Raw genomic sequence first — 19,331 nt, 5'->3', positions numbered from 1 at the left:
ATATATAAGGATTGGTTATATTCCGCACATTTCTCTGTCACCCGATTGATAGTGTGAATATGGTATATTGTTGTGTAGCCTTTACGGAATCCTGCCTGGTCCTTTGGTTGACAGAAGTTTAAGGTGTTCCTAGTTCTATTTGCGGTTACTTAGTAAATACTTTGTAGACAGCGGACAGTAAGCTTGTCGGCCCATAATTTTTCAAATCTTTGGCGCCCCTTTCTTATGGATTAGAATTATGTTAGCGTTCTTCCAAGATTCCGGTACGCTCGAAGTCATGAGGCATTGTGTATACAGGGTGGCCAGTTTTTCTAGAACAAGCTGCCCACCATTCTTCAACAAATTTGCTGTTACCTGATCCTCCCCAGCCATCTTCCCCCTTCGCCTCCCAAGGCTTTCCCAAGGTTTTACGCTGTAGGGCCCCAAAACCTTAGCCGCCATAATCAGCGATAGCTGACGTGCGTTCCAGCGACCGCGGATCGGCACGATGGAAGATGTGGGAAGGGAAGGGCTTGGGGTACAGCGCCAATGGACAGCGCCGATCCGTGGTGGCAGTCCATGGCAGAGGCTGCCTTTGCAAAGGCCTCACGTAGAAAACGTGCGCGAAGTGCATTCCTGCCGTGGGTAAGCAAACCGCCTCCTTCTTTCTCAGGCGTATTTGTTCGGTGGCTTGTTTGAGTTATTCGGTCCGCCATGTTTGCGGGACTTGGCAAGATATTGTTTGGTTTGTGATAACTTTGTATGGCGCGCGGCGTCGTAGGCAATAAAAAAAAAAGAAATGGCGGTTTCTTCTTGCCGCCCATGTTCCGCCTTGCTTCAGGTGCGCTGCCATGAAGCATAGACGTGGGCCTGGGCACCCGGAGCCCGATTGTGCAATCTTTAAGGCTTCACTTGCGTTGACCAATACTGTTAGAGGAATTCCCAGTGTTCTCGTCTCAAATCTTTGCAATGAGTCCCAGCGTAGTGTGCCTTTCGCACGCGCTTCTTAGGTCTCGTAATATCAGCTGCGGCGTAGCTTTAATTCTTTCGGTTTAATAAATCTAGGGTTCCTTCACAAATTCTACTGGGTTTTCTATTTTGTGGCTACCTAGCGTGTTGTGTGACGCCTCTAATTGGCTGTGCTCGCAACGGGTACAAAATTAGGGTAATCAATTAACGTATGAATCACGTCAAGCAACGCACTCCCATGAAAGCTGCTTATAGACAATTTTTCGGTATATATTTGAGAGGCGGTAACACGAGACCAACAGAGACGCCTAATCAGAACTGCGAAAAAGCATAAAGCCAAAAGAAAACAACAGTGCTATTCAGGAAACATCATCTGCTGCGGCGTGAACTACGAAATTCAATGGTGAGCAGCTACGGTTGCGGACGCCGCGGGCCACACCCAAAACATGTACCTTGCGCGATTCGAAAGCTAATTAGACCAACGTTCTAAACTGAGCTTGCCCACTCCTAAAATTGGGTAACCCACCCTCAAAATTGTCTTCGCCCATTTTGAGCGCGTGACAAAGTGAAAAGTATTGTGCAGAAGAATCACGCGGTTTTCCCTTTCAATGCCTGTAAGAAGGCCTAACCTTCAAGACGCAATTCTCGCACCTCGTAAATGGCGAGATGAAACCACCTGAACCGGCGCAACCAAACGACTGGACCAGAACTTACCGCCTACTAATATCGTTAGGAGGGCCAAGAAGCCATTTATATTTTTTTCCCACTAGGCTTCAAGATTGTCACGAGGCGCTTCGTCGTACTTTTTGAAGTGATTAGCTTCTTTTTCCTCTTTGCCCGTTTTCGTGATTTGGGGGTGTTTGATGTTCGGCAGACAGACTCAAGCATAAGGAAAGCTTTCGTCGATTACTTCGTACTTTGTCCGGTTTTTTATTTCCTCTATTTCTTCGTTGATACGTTTGTTCTGGCTATTCGCTTACGTTGGCCATCATGGTGGAAGATTTATGCACATATTTTTTTTTTTACTCCATGCTCACGTCCGCTACTGCGCTGCCGCGCAACTTATGCTGTTGGCTTTTGTTCGCGTGGCATTTGCATTTCTCCAGGACGCTGCGCGTCGCCGTTGGCAGTCACTGCCAGCGCTACAAAACCACTGAAAAACTACCCTAAACTACTTCACTGCAAAAAGGCGCCATGCATGTCGTCCTGTAATGGAAGTGAACATTACACCATCAGTACTTCGTGATTCGTCGTGATCTTCGTTACTGATGTTTTGATGCTGTCATCATCATTATGGCATAGCATTCGTTTTTACTGTTGCCATATCCCAGGGCTGTCGTTCTTATCGTTTCCTGATAACCTGGGGGTTTTAATAAACTGAAATTGTGCCAACTGCATCTATGAACGTTTATTTTACTTGCATTTACAAGGTATCTTCAGGGAAGCAAATGCTGTACAAACGCGCAGTACAGTAGCAATGCAATTCATAAATAAATAAAAAAAAACTCACGGTTAAAGGGACACTAAAGGTTAGTATTAAGTCAACGTGGACTGTTGACATACCATCACAGAAACCTCGAAACGCTTGTTTCGTGCCAAGGAGAGACTTATTTTAAGAGAAAATGCGTTCTGAAGCGTCCGCGTACCGCTAGCGCAGTTCAAATCGCCCGCCCTCCGATCGAGGAGTACTGACATCATGGTCTCATAGTGACGTTGCGCCAACGGTGAGTAGAACGGCGTCCGCAGACGGCGCTACGGCTTTTCTGCGCAAAACGCAAACGCGCGGCCAGAAACAGAGCCAAGACAGAGCCGACAGCAGAGCGAAAGCGGGAGTATGGTGGCTAGCGGAAGGAGAAACGAATTACGTCCCACATTACGTCCCACGGCACACGGAGAGTCCGTTTTCGTTAAACTATAGGCTGCGGCGAGCTCGCAGCGTGGTCGGCGTGATCTGTGAGAAGTGACGAGCCTTCTCGCACTCGCAACAGGGCATAAAAAAGTGCGAATCGGCGCAAAACTCGGCCTAGAAACGTGCTTCGCCACAGCCAGGGCTCAATACGACCCAAGCCGGCGCGACCCAGATGTCGTTTCCCGCACCGCCACCAGGCGCCGCTACTATACCTCAAACTCCAGCGCAAGACGCCCATAAGCTGGTACTTCATTCTATGGCGCAAACTTCGACGCTCGTCGCAATGGACCCTGACACCGACAGATTGGCTCGCGATGGTGGGCTCAACTTCAGCGATTTGAGCACCGACGAGCGCGACCTGCTGCTGAGGGCTCGCACTGCCGGCGTCGTTGCGTACTACGACGGCGGCCTCGACACCGGCTCTCCGGAGCGGGAAAGCAACGAGGGCTTCCCACGACATCACATGGACGTGGCATTCTCGCTGCTTGTTCCAAATGAAAGTGTCGCGAGCCAGCAGAACCCTCACAGCACGACGCGATAACGAAAGTACTGAAACTCCAAAGCGTGCGCGGCGCAGAGTCGAGCGCGCAGAGTCGAGCGAAAACGAAACCTTTCGAACACCCATATTACTGAAGGGTAACGTCAAATTTTTATTTTTTCTTAGAGTCGAATAGACGTAGACAAGTAGCATTTTTTTCCGTCTTATAATCGAATGAAATGATATTTTTAATACGAGTAGTTGAGTATTAGTAACACAAATTATGAGGAGTCCGTTCGTCATCGGGCTAGTACCGGAATGTCGCTGGGGGGTCTCAAATCATGTCATGCATTTACCTCAATTTCTCGGTTACTAAAGCTCTGTTCGCGATTAAATTGACGCCTTAGACGTTCTAGAACATTGCTCTACCACTTTAACTTGAGTTTCTGGTAACCTTTAGTGTCCCTTTAAGCCAAGAGAAAAACGCAGGTGCCCCATACAGCGGTAAGAGTGCAGTTGTTTTGGCTATAGAGTTCTCATATTCACGACGTATAATGCTTTGTACCTAGAGATATTACATGGCGCAGGAAACGGATTTTCAGAACGTATCCAATCTGTTCTTTCCCGTGTAATCATATTTTTCGGGGTGATTGGCTGCTTTGTACTTTGCAGGCAACCACTGAGTGAGACAGCTCAAAATGGAGAAATATCTCACATACATGGTATGTCTTTTTCTTTAAAGTAATATTTACAGATTACGGACGAGTCCCTTTGTGCGTGTGTCTGCGTTTGCTCGAGCATTCGCCACTATTATATCCCCTTCAGTCACGAATTACGATCAACTGTCGATAACTGCGTGAAATTTACATACTTTTATGCCAAGATGCTGGAGACATATTGTACAGTCAGTCATGCTACGTTTCTTCATTAAATATCTTGAATCACCCACTCGAATTGCATGCGCAGGTTAATTATTGGGCGCGAGCATTACAAAAAGGGGGCGGGGAAATATTTCGTAATAACTACCGAAACGTCCCACTCCAAACGTCCCGTCCAAGACGGTTGTGCCTTCACCAAAGCGGTCGTCTGAAGCGATACATTTCACTCAGAAGTGAAATGGGTGCACTTTCGGAAAGCAGAATGTTCAATTTACAGAAAGTTTAATGTTCGTTGTCTATTGCTTGCAACCACTGCACAGTAATGGCAAAAATAAATCGCGTCCACAAACATGTACGCCGTGATTGAAGGTAATATACTACTCACAATTTCACTTTCATTTGCCCAGGATAATGTGTCGTAAATTGCACTGCGATTTTAATTTTATGATGCACTAGAAAATATATTTGCGTGTTTATGCATTGTTCCTTTTATTGCGATAAGGATTACACTAAAACTCGTGAAGCATTGGCATTGCGATGGTCACCACGGTAACGATGCGCATGTGCTGCCCGTGCTCGGATGATGAGAAGACAGCGAAAAATAAGGAGAACATTAAGCTAGAGAAGCAATGACGCCAAGTGAACACACGATTGCGGCTCCACTCAGTATCCCGTTACTCGTTGTGGCATCCGCTTGTGGCGTGTGAGCTGTGTTCACACGTTTTAGCTGGCCTTCCGAGCATTTGCGTGCTTATCATCTTGTCTGAGCCGGAGCGCTTCTACACGTTAAGATAAATTTATCCATTCCTTTTATTGGGCGTTCAGAAATACCGAATGTATATTTTAGTAAATTGGACTGCCTCCGAACTATAGAAACGGCAAGAAAAAAATGTTACTTCGGAATTTATAAGTGATCGGTCAGGCCCACCCTTGAGTATGCGTCCGCCGTTCAGCCCCCTCTGCGTACATCCGACGTACAACGGCTTAAACCAGTCCAAAAGAAGACAGTGCGGTTCATTTTATATCCATACAATCGTAACTTCTAACCTTCAGCGCACGCCATTACCTCGTAACTTGAGCCGTTGGTACAAAGGCACACTTATCGACGGGCGGTCACACAGCTCAAAATTGAGGTTGTGCAAGGTTTACCTAATATTGACGTCCCTTATGCGTTTGTCAGCGTCTCCACACGTGCTTTCCAAGGGATGTTATTTTTTGATGTAGTCATGTACAGTTTTCTAATTTTGTCCCACACTGCTGCACTTTTTCAAGTCTGAGACGGGCATACTTGTAAATGAATAAATTTAAAGAAGGTTTTCTGTTCGCCTCTCCTGATACAAAACTGAGATCCGGTGCTTGTATCGTCAAGTCCGGCATTTGTCATCGCGTCAGCGTTGCAACATCCCTAGTCCCTATTTCGGAGTAGTAGTTGGCTCGCATGTTGCGTCAGACTCTGTTGCCTCAGCAAATTGTTAGAACATATGCTCACCGCCCCGCTGTAACTCGAGCACTCTTAGAGCATCTGCTATGTGAGCCTTGCGGCATGCTGATATTCTGGCATGCAGTTGGTGATGTTTCTGACAGTGGTGCGGTGCACCTACCGGCATTAGTGTTCCCGTAGATGCTCCACGTACAGCATCATTTTTTTTTAATTGAGCCTCATAATTGTAAACACTAACCTGCAGTGTCGGGCGGTACATTGTCACTAATCGATGCGGCAGTGGAAAGCTAGCGAGGCGACCTCGTTTCGCGAGCTTTTACGAGCTTTTAAACGCGTTTCTAAGAAGGCTTTTATGCACTGTGCTCGCAGAGTTACTCGAATAAAATGCACAAGTTCCGTTTTGATCGGGCAGCGTAGTAGTGCGCATCGTCGCTTTCCGGCCAGAAGAGCATTATTCCGGGTGTCCCTAGCAGCGTGTAAAGTTAATCTCAGCTATTTTATTTGGACGAACTTATTGCGTCTATCTGAAGTCAATAGTAGACAGGCGATAGGTTCTTGCCTCACCCCGTTTCGAACCGCTTCTATAAAATAAATGAATGGATGCGGGTGGTATCGAGCATCTGATTTAGAGAACATCAGCCCGATGCTGCAACCCAGGGATGTCCTTTCGTTCTCACCAGGCTGCCGGATAGACGATGTCGGGGTTGAGGGCCGGGAAAAAAAAAAAAAGTTTAGTGAATGTACTTTGTAAACAGAAGTTAAGGTATTGGGCATACAGTAAAAACTTTATTCTTATTACTGGATTTGCTTTCGTCAAATAAGTGCTTACTTACATGGACATTGAAGGAAAATATTACGTCGAGTTAGAATGATAAATTATTAGTCTAGAGGTTTCAAAAAATGAAGCGCCAACGATAACAGCACACAAAGATGGATCAAAGGACAGGAAGCGCCTTGTCCTGTCTTTTGATCCTTCTTTGTGTGCCGTTACCGTTGGCGCTTCATTTTTTGAAAGATATGCACCAGCTAGCCCCACAACGTGTTTTACTAGTCTAGAGGTCTTTCTTGGTTTTCTCTTTCTCAGTATAGGGCTTTGTCGCGTAAAAACGTTCGACCGAAAGTGCAGCAGCAGCTCCTCAATTCGAATTGCCCTCGCAAAAAAAACAAAAAAAAAACGGACGAGTTGACGTGTTCTCCGCGCCGCCTCTGTCTTTGCCACTCGATGTGAGTCAGCCAGTGCTGACGTCAGATGAGGGGAACGTTTGTCCTAAGCAGGTCAATATCCTCCATTACAAGTTTTTCTTCTTTTTGTTCTTTACAAAACATTCTTCACTAAGAATGTGAAAACAGTTAATAGGGACACATTATATTTCAATCTAGCTTTACTTATGTTTTTCTTATGTACTCTTTTATTTAATTTCGTGCATATTCTGCCTTAACGTTCAGAAAAAAAGCAAAATAATCATTTTACCATTAGAATTAGAACTTCGATTTCCCCACCAAGTATCCGCGGGTAAACCAATTTGAAATATTATTAGACATTTGTACTGGTAAACAAGTTTTGCACATATCACTGTAGCATGAAGATGTTTTACTCGTTGGGACACATCCTATCTGCAACAGACAAAAAGTCTAGCGGTAGTTGAGGTGGTCTATAAACATGTCCCTTTCTTTTTTATGCTGACGTGTCATTAATTGAAATTCTGTTCTTCAACGAATCCGCTGCTGACTTTTGTGCATAGTGTTTACGTCTCACTAGTGTAGGTCTGTATGGCAGATAAAAAACCCAATAGAAAGTATAGAGAGCGCTTAAGTTTCATGTAGCTGTCGTTTATTCTTTGAATCCATAATTTCAGTTAACTTCGGTGACAAACCTGATTAGCCGATAGGAAGAGAATAACTGAGGTATTCTTCAGATAAGTTACCCATATCCAAATTTTAAATCTTTCAATTTGGCGAAAGCTCGGTGCCAATCGCGGGCAATCAAGAAAATGGACTTCTACTCACGGACAAATTCGTCTATCTTTGGGACCTGTTCATCGCCCATATTTTTGGGAAAGTTAGTAGATTTTTGAATAAGATTTTTATCTTTATGTATAAGATTTTCGATTGCAGTTTTATTTCTTATAGTTAAGAGGAACCCGGCAGCACATCTATTTCGCAGGAAATAAATCTTGCAACATTTTTTCTCTCTCCTTCTTTGCGTCAAGGTCGGAAAGTCACTGAGGTCACCTGTCCAAAGTGAGGATTAAACGGCGATATAAGTTGGTGCATTACCTATTGAACAGCATCAGAAATGCTCCGACTTTCAATCTTGCACGTGTTTCTCAAAGAACTGTGGTTTTGCCCTGAAGCAGTTTATGTGCACGAACAGTTCATGAATGTAGTGTGGCTCCCTTAAAGCTTCGGACCTTGGTGGCTAGGGGTCGCTGTGCACGCTGCAGCATATTTGGCTGCGCGGCTGTATACTTAGACAGCGGGCGAGCACTCGAGCACTATATTATTTTAAACCGCAATGCCATAAACATCCTTTAGATTGAAATGCCAGCGGGAAAGCATGATCTACTGAGCCTGAAGTCATTATGTGAGCTCGCGATTGGGCACAAAACTGGCCTAGACCAGAGTGCAGCTGACGCCTAAAAATCTGGGCTGCACATTCGTAACCAGCATCCACTTTTTAAAAGTGAACTAAAACAATAAACAGCGCCACTATGGCTCCCCGGAGTTTGTGCATAAATGAGAATGCATGGTGCCACAGCAGGTCTTCCAGTATTATTCGGCGCACGCGGTTGCCAGCAGCCTGCCGAAAGAACTTGCAGGCGACGTGTTGGGACTTACGTTATAGCCGCTGACTTCTAGGTACACGCGTCATATGCTTAGATTTTGCTTCAATGATATACAGTCGAAATTAAGAGGCAATTTCGGGAATGTGAAGTTTTGTTGCTGTTGGCGTTTAAGACATCATCGCATAGCTGTATATTGTTTATTCCAAAGTTCTTGTCGGAGCACATTGACAGCTTATTTTTGCTTTAAGTATAGGTTCGGTAGATTTTTTTGAAAGAGATTGTAAACTATATGTAGCGAAATGTTTCTACCAGTGTAGGAGGGTGTCAATCATTCAGTGCTTTCTGCAAAAATCTTGGTGGGCAATTACCGTAAAATTGTGCAAGTTTCTTCCTTGTTTTCTTGAGAATTGCCTTCCCCTTCGCAGTTTTTTCTTCAGGTAAGACAGACACCTTCGCACAATTATAGGGACGCACGCTTATATGCGCCAAATCTCTAGAGTTCCTCTGTCTCTTTCTCTGCGCCGTGCAGAAACATATTTCTCAGTCTGCTTTTTCTCAAACAGGCATCGCAAATTTTCAAGGAGCTTGTGACCCTAACAATGTGCTGACTGTGTCGGACCGAGACAACGATGTTGTTACTTCTTTCACCATCGCCCATGAAATATCCCACGCGTAAGTACCATAGCAAAAGCTGATGCGGCTGAGCGGCGATATTTGCTCTTTACGAACACAGCTCTTAGACGCCCGTTAGAGTGTTGAAAGACGCCGCGCATAGGCGGCGTATCAGAGCGAACTGGTGGAGCGAAGCACGAAGGATTGAACGCGGAGCGCAGCGGATGCTGAAATACTGCGAGAGAGAAGAGAGCGCGAAAAGGAAAGCGAAGGAAACCATCTTGAAGCACTATGAGATGGAGCTCACGTCCGCGCATCGGCAGCAGCGGCGGCACCGGCAGTGCGAAGGAAAAAAAAAAAAAAGGTTCATGAAGCAGGCCTTGGCGCATACCGTTGGCCGCAAGCGTTTCCCTATTAAAGATTACGGTTGCATAAGCTTCAGTTGCCGGGCAGAGGTAACTGTGCAGCCGGTCTATATATATAGCGCCGCCCGTCCTGGTTCTGTCAGTGGGTGCGGTAATCAGTGCGAGGCCTCAATATATCTCTAAAAGAAACTACGCGCACAGCTGCGCTCAAACTTTGCATTACGGAGCACCGTAGTCGTAGCTAACTTTTTAGCACTCCTGATATCGGTTAGCGCTCTAGTGACATTTAACACTCTGTAGACAGAATATCTGGTGTGCATTGTCGTCGCGAAGGTTAGCTCGCAGATCACCTATATATTGAGGAGAGTCTGCTTCATGAGTGGCATAAGAACATGCGTTCCCCCCAGAAAAGGCCCTCACATACCGCCCAGGTCGCTGGCAGCTCAGCCAACATTAGGCCTTAGAGCACCATGTTGTGAGATTTCTCAGTACCGGATTCTTCCCAATTATACATGTAGACCCAGAGATTCTGAGCTGAATATTTCTGCGCCCTTCTATGCGGAACTCCACTACTTAGGGACTTCAACTAATACCCTTTACTGGTGGCAGATGAAACAGTCACAGCTTTGGGACCACGCGCAATAAATCGCAGCTAATTTATTCGGCAGGCCGTGATTTCAGATGTCCCAAGGAAAGAGATTTTTAACGACGAGCCCCAGCATGACAAATTAGATGTACTGTTTCCTCAGGCAAAAAAAAATGGAGAAGCAGAAAAAAAAACATGACAAGTTGCGCGCGATGTTGAAAGCGACAAAGCCTATTGAAAGGATTGAAATTTGGTGGTGACATCGCATGGACTCAAACAATTTGTGATGTTCAAATGGTGCGCATATAAAAATTGCGGGGCTTGTAGAAACTTCAAAATTTCCATGTAGCTCGCCCTATCTGAGCCTCTTAAAAGAACAAGCATGTCCATTCATTCATTTCCACACAAGGGGAGGTCACGGTCAAGAGTTGCACTCGGACCTGCTGTAGTTAACAGTATGAAATGCATTATTAGTAATATACGCAAGCACAGCAAATAATCAGGATCAATAAAAGTTTACGATATACTAGGAATGGCAGCAGTGACTATATATATATATATATATATATATATATATATATATATATATATATATATATATATATATAACTGAGCAAGGAGAGGGTAAACAGGAGAGGGGCGCTACTTTTGTTAATCACGACCATATAATGCCAGCAGGAAATGACGCCCGGAAAGCTTAGCGGTGTTTAGCTGTGCTTCAAATTGATATGCAGAAAATAATCGAGCACAGGGTAAATGAACGTGAAGGATAAGATCATTTTTCGCCGGTCGAAACCGACCCCACGACATCCGCATTACGCATATCCACATTTCTTCAGCATTTTCTAAGCTAAGTCACATGATCTGGGACTGTGAGGAAGACGTCCCTCCCATCGATGTCCTTGCCTTTCCCTCCCCTTCATCGTGAGAGGAAGTGCTGCTTAGCTCCAGCCCGGACGTGAAACTCCGAGCCGTGGAGGGATCCGAACAGGTCTCCGTCCCGCATCGCCTCGCGGCCACCTGGCCTTGCTTACCAGCCCACGAATTAGCTTCCTACTCCGACAAATAATGTCTCTTTCTTTCTCTCTTCAGTATTTTCTACATTTCAAATTGAACTGCATGTGGAAATCATCAAGCTTTCATTGGCTACATCCCCAATCATTTAAAAAAAAGTGTATGCGCAGCCATTTTCTTAATTGTCTTCACAATTAATTGACCGAACACATCTCTCGATTAATGTTAACGTTAATTTGATTAGCGACAAACTGTCACAGTCACAAAGCGCTCTGTATTGGGCATGCATGCAGCCGGGCACCCCTCTTCCACTTCCCACCCGACATGTTGCGTCATCCAGTGGCGAATCAGAGAAGTTCGCACGTGTTACGTATCCGAACGTATGTCACGCGCCCACATTTGGTTCCGGCCAACACGGGATATATTTTAAAGAAGAAAATAAGTGTTAAAGAAAAGAAATGGTCCAGCTCTTTTGGTTGAGGTGGCCTCAGGTGGTGGCTCAAAGTGCTTAAACTCGAGTGGCATCTTCGGCGGCGACGCTGACTGAGAAAGTCTCTGGCGGTCCCTGCAGGCCGAAGCGGCGTCGGGAAGGAGGGAGTTCGAGGCTTCCTGTATTCTGGTAACGTTCGCCGTTATGGATGCGTCGTGAACGGCGGCGGTTTCGATACCGTTGTCGGCGGCACAATGACAGATTATGCGTCGCAGCGTTGCTCTGTGTCCGCACGCTTTAGACGCGTCAGTCGGGTACAAGCCTGGGTAACAGTGGGGTAAGAAGGCCAGGCTAGGTCAAGTGTGTGTTTGCAGGAAACGTAAAGTCACGCTTTCGTTCCTGTTAAATTTATCGTGTGGTGGCGGGAATTTGATCTCCTAATAATTGTAGGCATTTGTATTATTTATATCACGCTTTCCGTAAGAATGCTGTGATTGTGTTTGATAGCCATGATACAGGTAGAACTCACTAATGCATATTCATGACTGCTAATCGCAGCAATAATGGCAAAGCTGAAGCGACATAATAAAAAATAACAATCTTATAAAGCCCGGAAAAACTTAGCTTCCCTAATAGTTTTGCTAAAAAGCCGCTTTGTTAACCGATGGGGTGCAATATTTAATAACCATATCAGAAGATGCCAACAAACAAAGACGCCAAGGACAACACTGGGGAAATTAGTTGTACTTACTGACTGAATGAAAGAAATGATAAATTAATGGAATTGAAATGATGGCAATGAATCTTTTTTTCAGGATCGGAGCTGTGCACGATGGTGAAGGTTCCGCAGTCAGCTGCTTCGACGTCGGATACATAATGAGCCCACTCATGATACCAATCTCAAATCCGTCCTACTCTCACTGCAGCAAAGCCGACATTGAGAAGTTTCTGGTGTAAGTTTTTTTTTTTATTGACGCTGTTAGCACAATAAAAAATTAGCAAATTTGTAGAGGTACGCTGGCGCTACTAATCTAACCTTACACAGACCCTGTAATCAATGTGCAGGCGATGGTTAAGGCTTATTTTGTATTACGCGTAACAGAGCTAAGGTGTTCATTGATCTGAAAGTGTTCAAAATAACTATGTGCGCGTTTTCTGGTCTCCAAGAGAGTGTAAATGTAATGCACAGGGTTCCAATTGCAATCAAATGAGAGACTTGTTAAAGGTCATTTGAGAGTGAACATTTCTAGGCCCAAGTTTATGAAGGTTGATCGAAAAAATTAAGTACTAGTTATTGTACTTCTTTAGGAACTTCAATAAGTCGCACAGTTGGTTTATCGTGCCCTGTCTAAATTAAATATTGTAGCTACTGTTATTTAGAAGGAATGATCTTTCTATATCAATACTTATGGTATATGCATCGGGATCTAGTCAGGAGTGGGCTTCAAATGAACTTCATGCACTGGCTATATAAAACTAAATACATTAAAGCACATACAAGAACAGGAATCAAGAGATAGGGAGAGAGACTAGGTGCAAAGAGTGCATAGCGCAAATGTAAGTTTAGAAATGTACAGGCAAAAAAAACATACGGCGCGCAAACGTCAGATGAAGTCGAGATGGACTTGATGCTATGGCACATGTGCACCAATGTTTACAGTACATAGGCTAAGTTGAGGCGAAGGCATTCATTGCTAAGCACACGGAATTGTTTCGTGTAGCGCCTATAAACATGTTTAAAGCGCTGGCTGCGATGTTTTCTGCAAGTTTCAAGTTACTCAAACGCTGTAATTTCCCGTGTACTTTACCCCTCATATTGCGCAGACTTTCTCTAAAAATAAATTCCTTTAAGAATGTTTTTTTTTTCAGTACACCGTTAAAACCCGTGAACCTGGTTTTCAGGCAATTCTACTCGCTAGAGCATCTTCGATTTTAGAAAGCGGGGTTCTCGAGTTGGGACGAAGGTACCACACCGGTCAACAACTTGCTAAGACCATTAAGAAAAAACTGCGGCTGCGTAGTGTGTGCGCATGTATTACTGCGCCAAGTGCTTGGTGTTGCTTCATTGTGATCCTGAGCTATTGGCACAGTCATTGAACCAAACTAGCTCCTACGTTCGCATGCCCATGAATAAAGAATTGCAACTAGGCAGTCACAACAGCACAACTTGTAGTACAATGAAAACGCGTTGAGTAGCTTTTATGTGCTTCATTTCAGTTACCCTTAGGTTATCATTTCTGCACTTCAAAAAAAAAACATCGAAGATATTTTACTCGTATTCTTTCCCCGACTTTGATTTGCTGCCTTCAAATGAATGTAACACACACACACATAAAGACACCGGATTTAGGACACGCATTTTCACATTGAATGAACGTTGCATGCGACCTCTGAAGTGTGACCTTTAGTTAATTTGCAATGAAAATACATCCAAAGAAATTATGACTGAAGTGACCTTGCGTAACCTTGAGAAAAAGAGACACCTAAACGTACAATTAACGCATTCTTTTGAAAGATGTCGACAGTGCAATGCGTCTGGACAACTGTTTGATTTCTAGCTAATGCTGATATATGTGCTCTACGTGCTGATGGCATCTATAGATAAGATAAAGTCTAAAGTAAACGTTTCATTGCATTACGTAGAACGGAAAAATAAGCAATCTACATATTCTACACCGTATTTCAAGTAATTTGAGCCAAACCTTCAAAATATGCGAATTTCGCGTAGCTGGACCAAACCAAGGTAATGTTGTTTGCCGCCGCTTCGAAATACTCAGAATTGGTTTTGCATTTCGCCCAAGTAGATGATTTGTCTTAACGTTTTATGCAACTTTTCAATTATTATAATTATACGAAAACTGCAAAGGAGAACATTGTACAGCAATATGATAAACACCCGATACAGGTTTCTGTTGCGCAATACGTGCTATATCAGAGTGTTTTTCCGAGCGTGAAAGAAGCCCGCGAATACGAGCAATATTGCCGCGCTACTTGCTGCTCGAGGCACCTTGCGCGTTGTCGCGGGTTTCTTTGAAGCTCGGAAAAAATACTTGTATAATGGTACGCATTGAGGAACAAGAAGCTGCATCGGTAGTTTTCCATATTGCTCTGCAATTTTCTCCTGGACGCTTTTCACCTAATGTAAATATTTCAAAGGTTGATTATTTAATTAACTCTACTCATCTAATTAAGTGGAATGATAAAAATAAACAGAGTCCTTCCAAGCGACGGCAAACAGAATTACCTTGGTTCTGTCCAGCTATGCAGAATTTGCATTATTTTAAAGCTTGGTTCACCTTAATTGAAACACCCAGTTGAGTGCTCACGCATCTTCTTTTTTGTGGGAACAGAGAATCCTAAGTCTTTACACACCTTTCCTTTTCCATTTGCGCAGAGACACAGCAGCCAACTGCTTATTCGAAGACACCAGCGATCCGGGGCATGATTTTAAAAGGACAGCTATGTGCTATCGCTGCCTGCCAAAGAGCGAGGAACTGCTGCGTACTGCGGTGCGAATAATTACTGCTCCAATCTGAAAGCGATCTGTGGTATCTATAGCTCGCGTATTGATTGATAAAGTTTTATTAAGTGACCTTTTAACACACAGGCAATTGGCAATTTAGTATATATTATTTAGTATAGTATATATAGTGACGGTATATGGCAACATATAGGTTTTGCCAATGAAAGCCAAAACAATCACTGGAAATCAACACCAATCTGATAGACATTCAGATACAGGAATGCCCACATCCGTTGATTGATATGAACAATGTAACGAAGCACAAGCTCGTAGAGCCGTTCATAGTGGCCCACAATACGTCAGCTTAGAGTACGAGTAGAGCTGCGTTCGCCGATCGCCGCATCCGCGCTTACCAGTAATCAAAGTATCAACAAGAACAAGACGGCCCTCTTTTCCCCAGGTGAGTTGCTTAAAGTACTATGATGGAGGGAGGAGGGGTTTTCTGCAAAAGGACTGCGCTTTGAAGGACGAGTACAATGAATACATGTAATATTTCTGATCATGCAGGAAACGAGATGTGTAAAACTGCAAATTCTCACTATATTACTCCTTCACATATGGGTGCATGTTGCAAGACGTGAAGTCACGATGGCACATTACCTGTTAAGACATCTAAATATGGTTACATTTTCTTACATTCCACGGCTGCAAAATCTGTCATTCTGCTAGGCAACTTTGTTTAAAACTTCGCGCCCTAGAGAGGGAGGACAATAATGCAGACAAGGCCAGTATGCGGTGAATGCCACAAAGTTTACAATTCGAATGGCGCTGCTTAGACAGCGACGCAGGGTAGTAACGTTCTTGCTCCGCACGGCTCCTCAAAACATTCTTCATGACGCCACGCGGAAGCACACGTGTGTTCCAGTATGGCCACGGGCATACTCGTTCTAGTGTGGCCAGTCCCGACCTCCTGTGTGTTAGGTACTATTCCAATTTGGCTCCTTTACGTGACAATGTTGCCCTGTGCTCGTTATAACTCTGTCGACAGCAGTGCGATATTAGCGCCGACACGTGTTCAGTATAGTTATCCTTGTCCGCGCACGTCGTCGCCACACCTTCTTACTCGTGAACTCAACGCACCGAACTCGCGCCGTTTTTCAACCCGAAAGCCTACCCCACCATACGAGTGGTTGTGCTTGATAATGCTACGGTAGTGAAATCATATTGTATATCCGTATGATGTTCCTTTCAGCATTTTCTGTCTTGATCACCAGGATAAACGCACTTGTCGCTAAACGCCACAACCAGTACCACCACCATTACCGTTTTAGCACTATGTTCCATCTCGAGGTATTAAATTTTGCTCAGATGTAATCTTTACGCATTTTGATTTGTGCTTTTACCATTTTATAAACAGACAGAAGGACCATGCTCGTTTCGTTGCTACAGTGACTCCAAGTCTTCCTTTGTGCTGCCAGAACGAGACTGTGAACGCTGCAACAAGTCGAATCTAGCTCAGGTAATTGTTGTTTTCTTCCCTCGGCTGTTTCATTCTCACCATTTCTAGCCCAAAATGAAGGTCACTAAGTTGCCAATCATCGCAATGTTGCCTAGTTATTGCTAGTTTATCCAGTGCACAGTATCAATTGCAGCGATTCAAGAGCCTTGTGCTTTGGCTTTATGAATGGCATGCAAATATTAAGATACGGCCTTTATTAGAGATAGCCGCAGATATAGAGATTTTGCGTAGTTATGAAGCGCATAAAACATATGAGAATGTGTAAACAAATCCCTATGAACTACATAGCTATCCGAATTCTTCACAGAACACACAGGCAAATTAATATTAAGAAGTTGATTAGGCAACCACAAGCAATTTTCCCAATGAAGCTGACTATTTGTGTGAAAGTGTTGGGGCTATTAGGTAAGAACCAACTAGCACTGATAATTATTGGAGAACGCTTTAACAACCTGCGGCGTTCAGGTGACGTTGTAGTTGTCCGAAATCATGGAGATAACCTGCAAGTGACTGAGTATTTTGACCGACATAGTGCACCAGTAGGTCTGAAGAATGACGTCCAGAGCTGTCATGTAAAGTTCAACACCCTACGAAAATAACGAGAAATCGCGAGCGATTGGAACTCAGCCCGGAGTATCCTTGAAAGAGTTCTTATACATAAACTAATTATTCACAGGGGACTCTGACCTTGATATAAGATTTAGCAAACAAAAAATGAATTTAGGTGCATGCGGCTGTCATTTTCGGACCAATGACCGGCTGCTCACCGGCATCCTTAAAATGTGACAATCTACGCTTGCTTGTATAAGTAGCAGAAAAGTCAAGGTCAACGAAGATTAGTACGAGAAACTCAAGAAAGGGGAGGTCGAGCAATTGCACTACAACCTCTCATAACATAGAGAGGTAGAAAGAGTGGTGTGCGTTACACGGCATGTTGGTGGTAATGGCCCAGTTGAGTGTATGAAGTAGAAAAAAAGGTGGCCAGTAGATTTAACACGTCGGGACGATAATGGTTGCTGTTTTCAGAATGGGTGTTGGTCGAAGGTAAGCATAACTGAGGAGGCGTACGCACTACAGTGTGTGAGGAAACAAGGAAATTTGCAGAAAAAAGATGGTTTTAGTTGGTGGAATACATGTATTACGAGATTAATGGACCTTCTGCATACCATGTAGACAATATTTATTGATCATTTTATGCTGCTCATGCCAACGATAGCGGTAGGGCTTCAGGTTGCTATGATAATTAGAATGGCGATGATGAATCTCCCACGTTTAGCTCAATTAAATATAGGCGTATAAATGTGCAAAGTTTTGCCTATTCGTGCAAATAAAGTCCACATTCAAATGAAAGGAATCGTAAGTGAATGACTAAAAGTAAACATGCGCAGGCGAATCAGGGATTAGCTTTTGCAAACTGACAAAATAGACTTCTAATAACATGAGGCATACCCTCAGGTCTTTCTCGTTTATGGCATAACCAAGCTGTCATCTGTACCACTTTAATAATGTTTAAATTGAAAAGTCGTAGATATAAATAAAGCTTTTGCTGCTCATGAAATTTTTGGCATGAAAATAAACCAGGGAGGAGGTCAACCGAAAATTAAATAGTTTGACCACAGTCCTGCTCTCTTGGTTGACTGGGTAGCCGACACAATACCGCCAATCTGCAAGAGAACATTAGGGATCACTTTAAGAGTAATAAAGCCACCATTCGGCCTTGTCGTTTAGTACTTGCTAGACTAACCAGAACGAATGTCCACAGTTATTGCTCAAAATTTAGAAAAGCACAGTTCGGCTAAGGGCTAGAAAACAATGCTGCTAATATTTTTGGGTAAGAATTCATATTTTCACGACAGGTAAGGATATAACGCCTTTATATAGAAATGTATCTGTCATAAATTACTGATCGCAAGTTTTCTGGGTATTTAGTTAATGTAGTGGGTCAATTTTTAAAAGGGCTGTCAATCTTCAGTTACATTTCGCACCTCTTTTCCTTTCAGACATGCGACAACGGGAAGTGCATTTAAAATAATAAATTACTGCCGTGTATACGGTGCAGGCATTTCCACTGTAGGATGTTCGTGTGCTTATACGGCTCGGACATATTTCGAAAGTGAAGGCGATGAAGATGCTTTCTGCCACACACAAACACTCTCTTTAAGACCTAAAGGACCTATGCATAAACCAAATATGACTGAGGAACCACCTCTAGAATCAACGGCAATAATTAGCCTCCCGTCTACATGAATAAATGAGCAAAGTTCATTATTAACCACAGTTTCGTGTGGAGTATCGGATAACTTTGATGGCCAGAATGGTACAGACGTCGAATGGGCTGCGGGTGAGCCATTCAGTGGAAGACGGTTGGCCAGGAAACGTGGCGAGACAGAGCAAGAACTTCGGCTAGGGAGCGGTAGAGAGGCTGTGGTCGGTGCTTCGCTGGACGATCAGAGGACTTCACTGCGACACCATTTCCACTAGAGTCGAGTGACCCCATTATGGAAACAAATTTAAAACTAGCTTCAAAACGCATTTAAACTGTAACTTTTGCAGTCTGTTTGTGTGCCTCGGCGAAGTTTTATCATTACAGAAATAACATTGACAAACCGAACAAGCATATTTTGGAAAAGACCAGGCGAAGTAAAATATTTCTTGGTGGAACTAGGGGAGAGCTGGTTTGGGAGGTTGCCAGCACTGTGCCGAGCAGCAATCTTCGTCTGGATTATATAAAAGGAAATGATGAAATCGTATTTAATTACGTAGGGCAAATGTGGGAAATTGCCCTTGTGGGAAATTGCCCTTGTGAGTAGCCCTTGTGGGAAATTGCCTTACAGACGTTAGGGTGTAAAATAGCCGCTGTACAAAACGTTCCCCACTTCAGTTAGAGAACTGCATCCCAAAT

The 19,331-nt window shown here is 43.9% G+C and overlaps 1 protein-coding gene across 1 annotated transcript; it reads left to right on the top strand.

Annotated features, from left to right (window-relative positions):
- Positions 1–4,011: 4,011 nt before the first annotated feature.
- On the top strand, positions 4,012–18,665 carry LOC129388260 (uncharacterized). Its single transcript, XM_072285113.1, has 6 exons — positions 4,012–4,057; positions 9,004–9,112; positions 12,263–12,400; positions 14,842–14,956; positions 16,328–16,429; positions 18,430–18,665. Exons 3-6 carry the CDS (start codon positions 12,324–12,326, stop codon positions 18,454–18,456), a joined length of 321 nt encoding a protein of 106 aa, XP_072141214.1. The 5' UTR covers positions 4,012–4,057; positions 9,004–9,112; positions 12,263–12,323; the 3' UTR covers positions 18,457–18,665.
- Positions 18,666–19,331: the final 666 nt, after the last annotated feature.

This window comes from Dermacentor andersoni, chromosome 10, assembly GCF_023375885.2.
Source record: "Dermacentor andersoni chromosome 10, qqDerAnde1_hic_scaffold, whole genome shotgun sequence".
NCBI classification, from domain to species: Eukaryota; Metazoa; Arthropoda; class Arachnida; order Ixodida; family Ixodidae; genus Dermacentor; species Dermacentor andersoni.
Note: the sequence above shows the minus strand (reverse complement) of the source record. Positions and strands in the feature narration are given on the sequence as shown.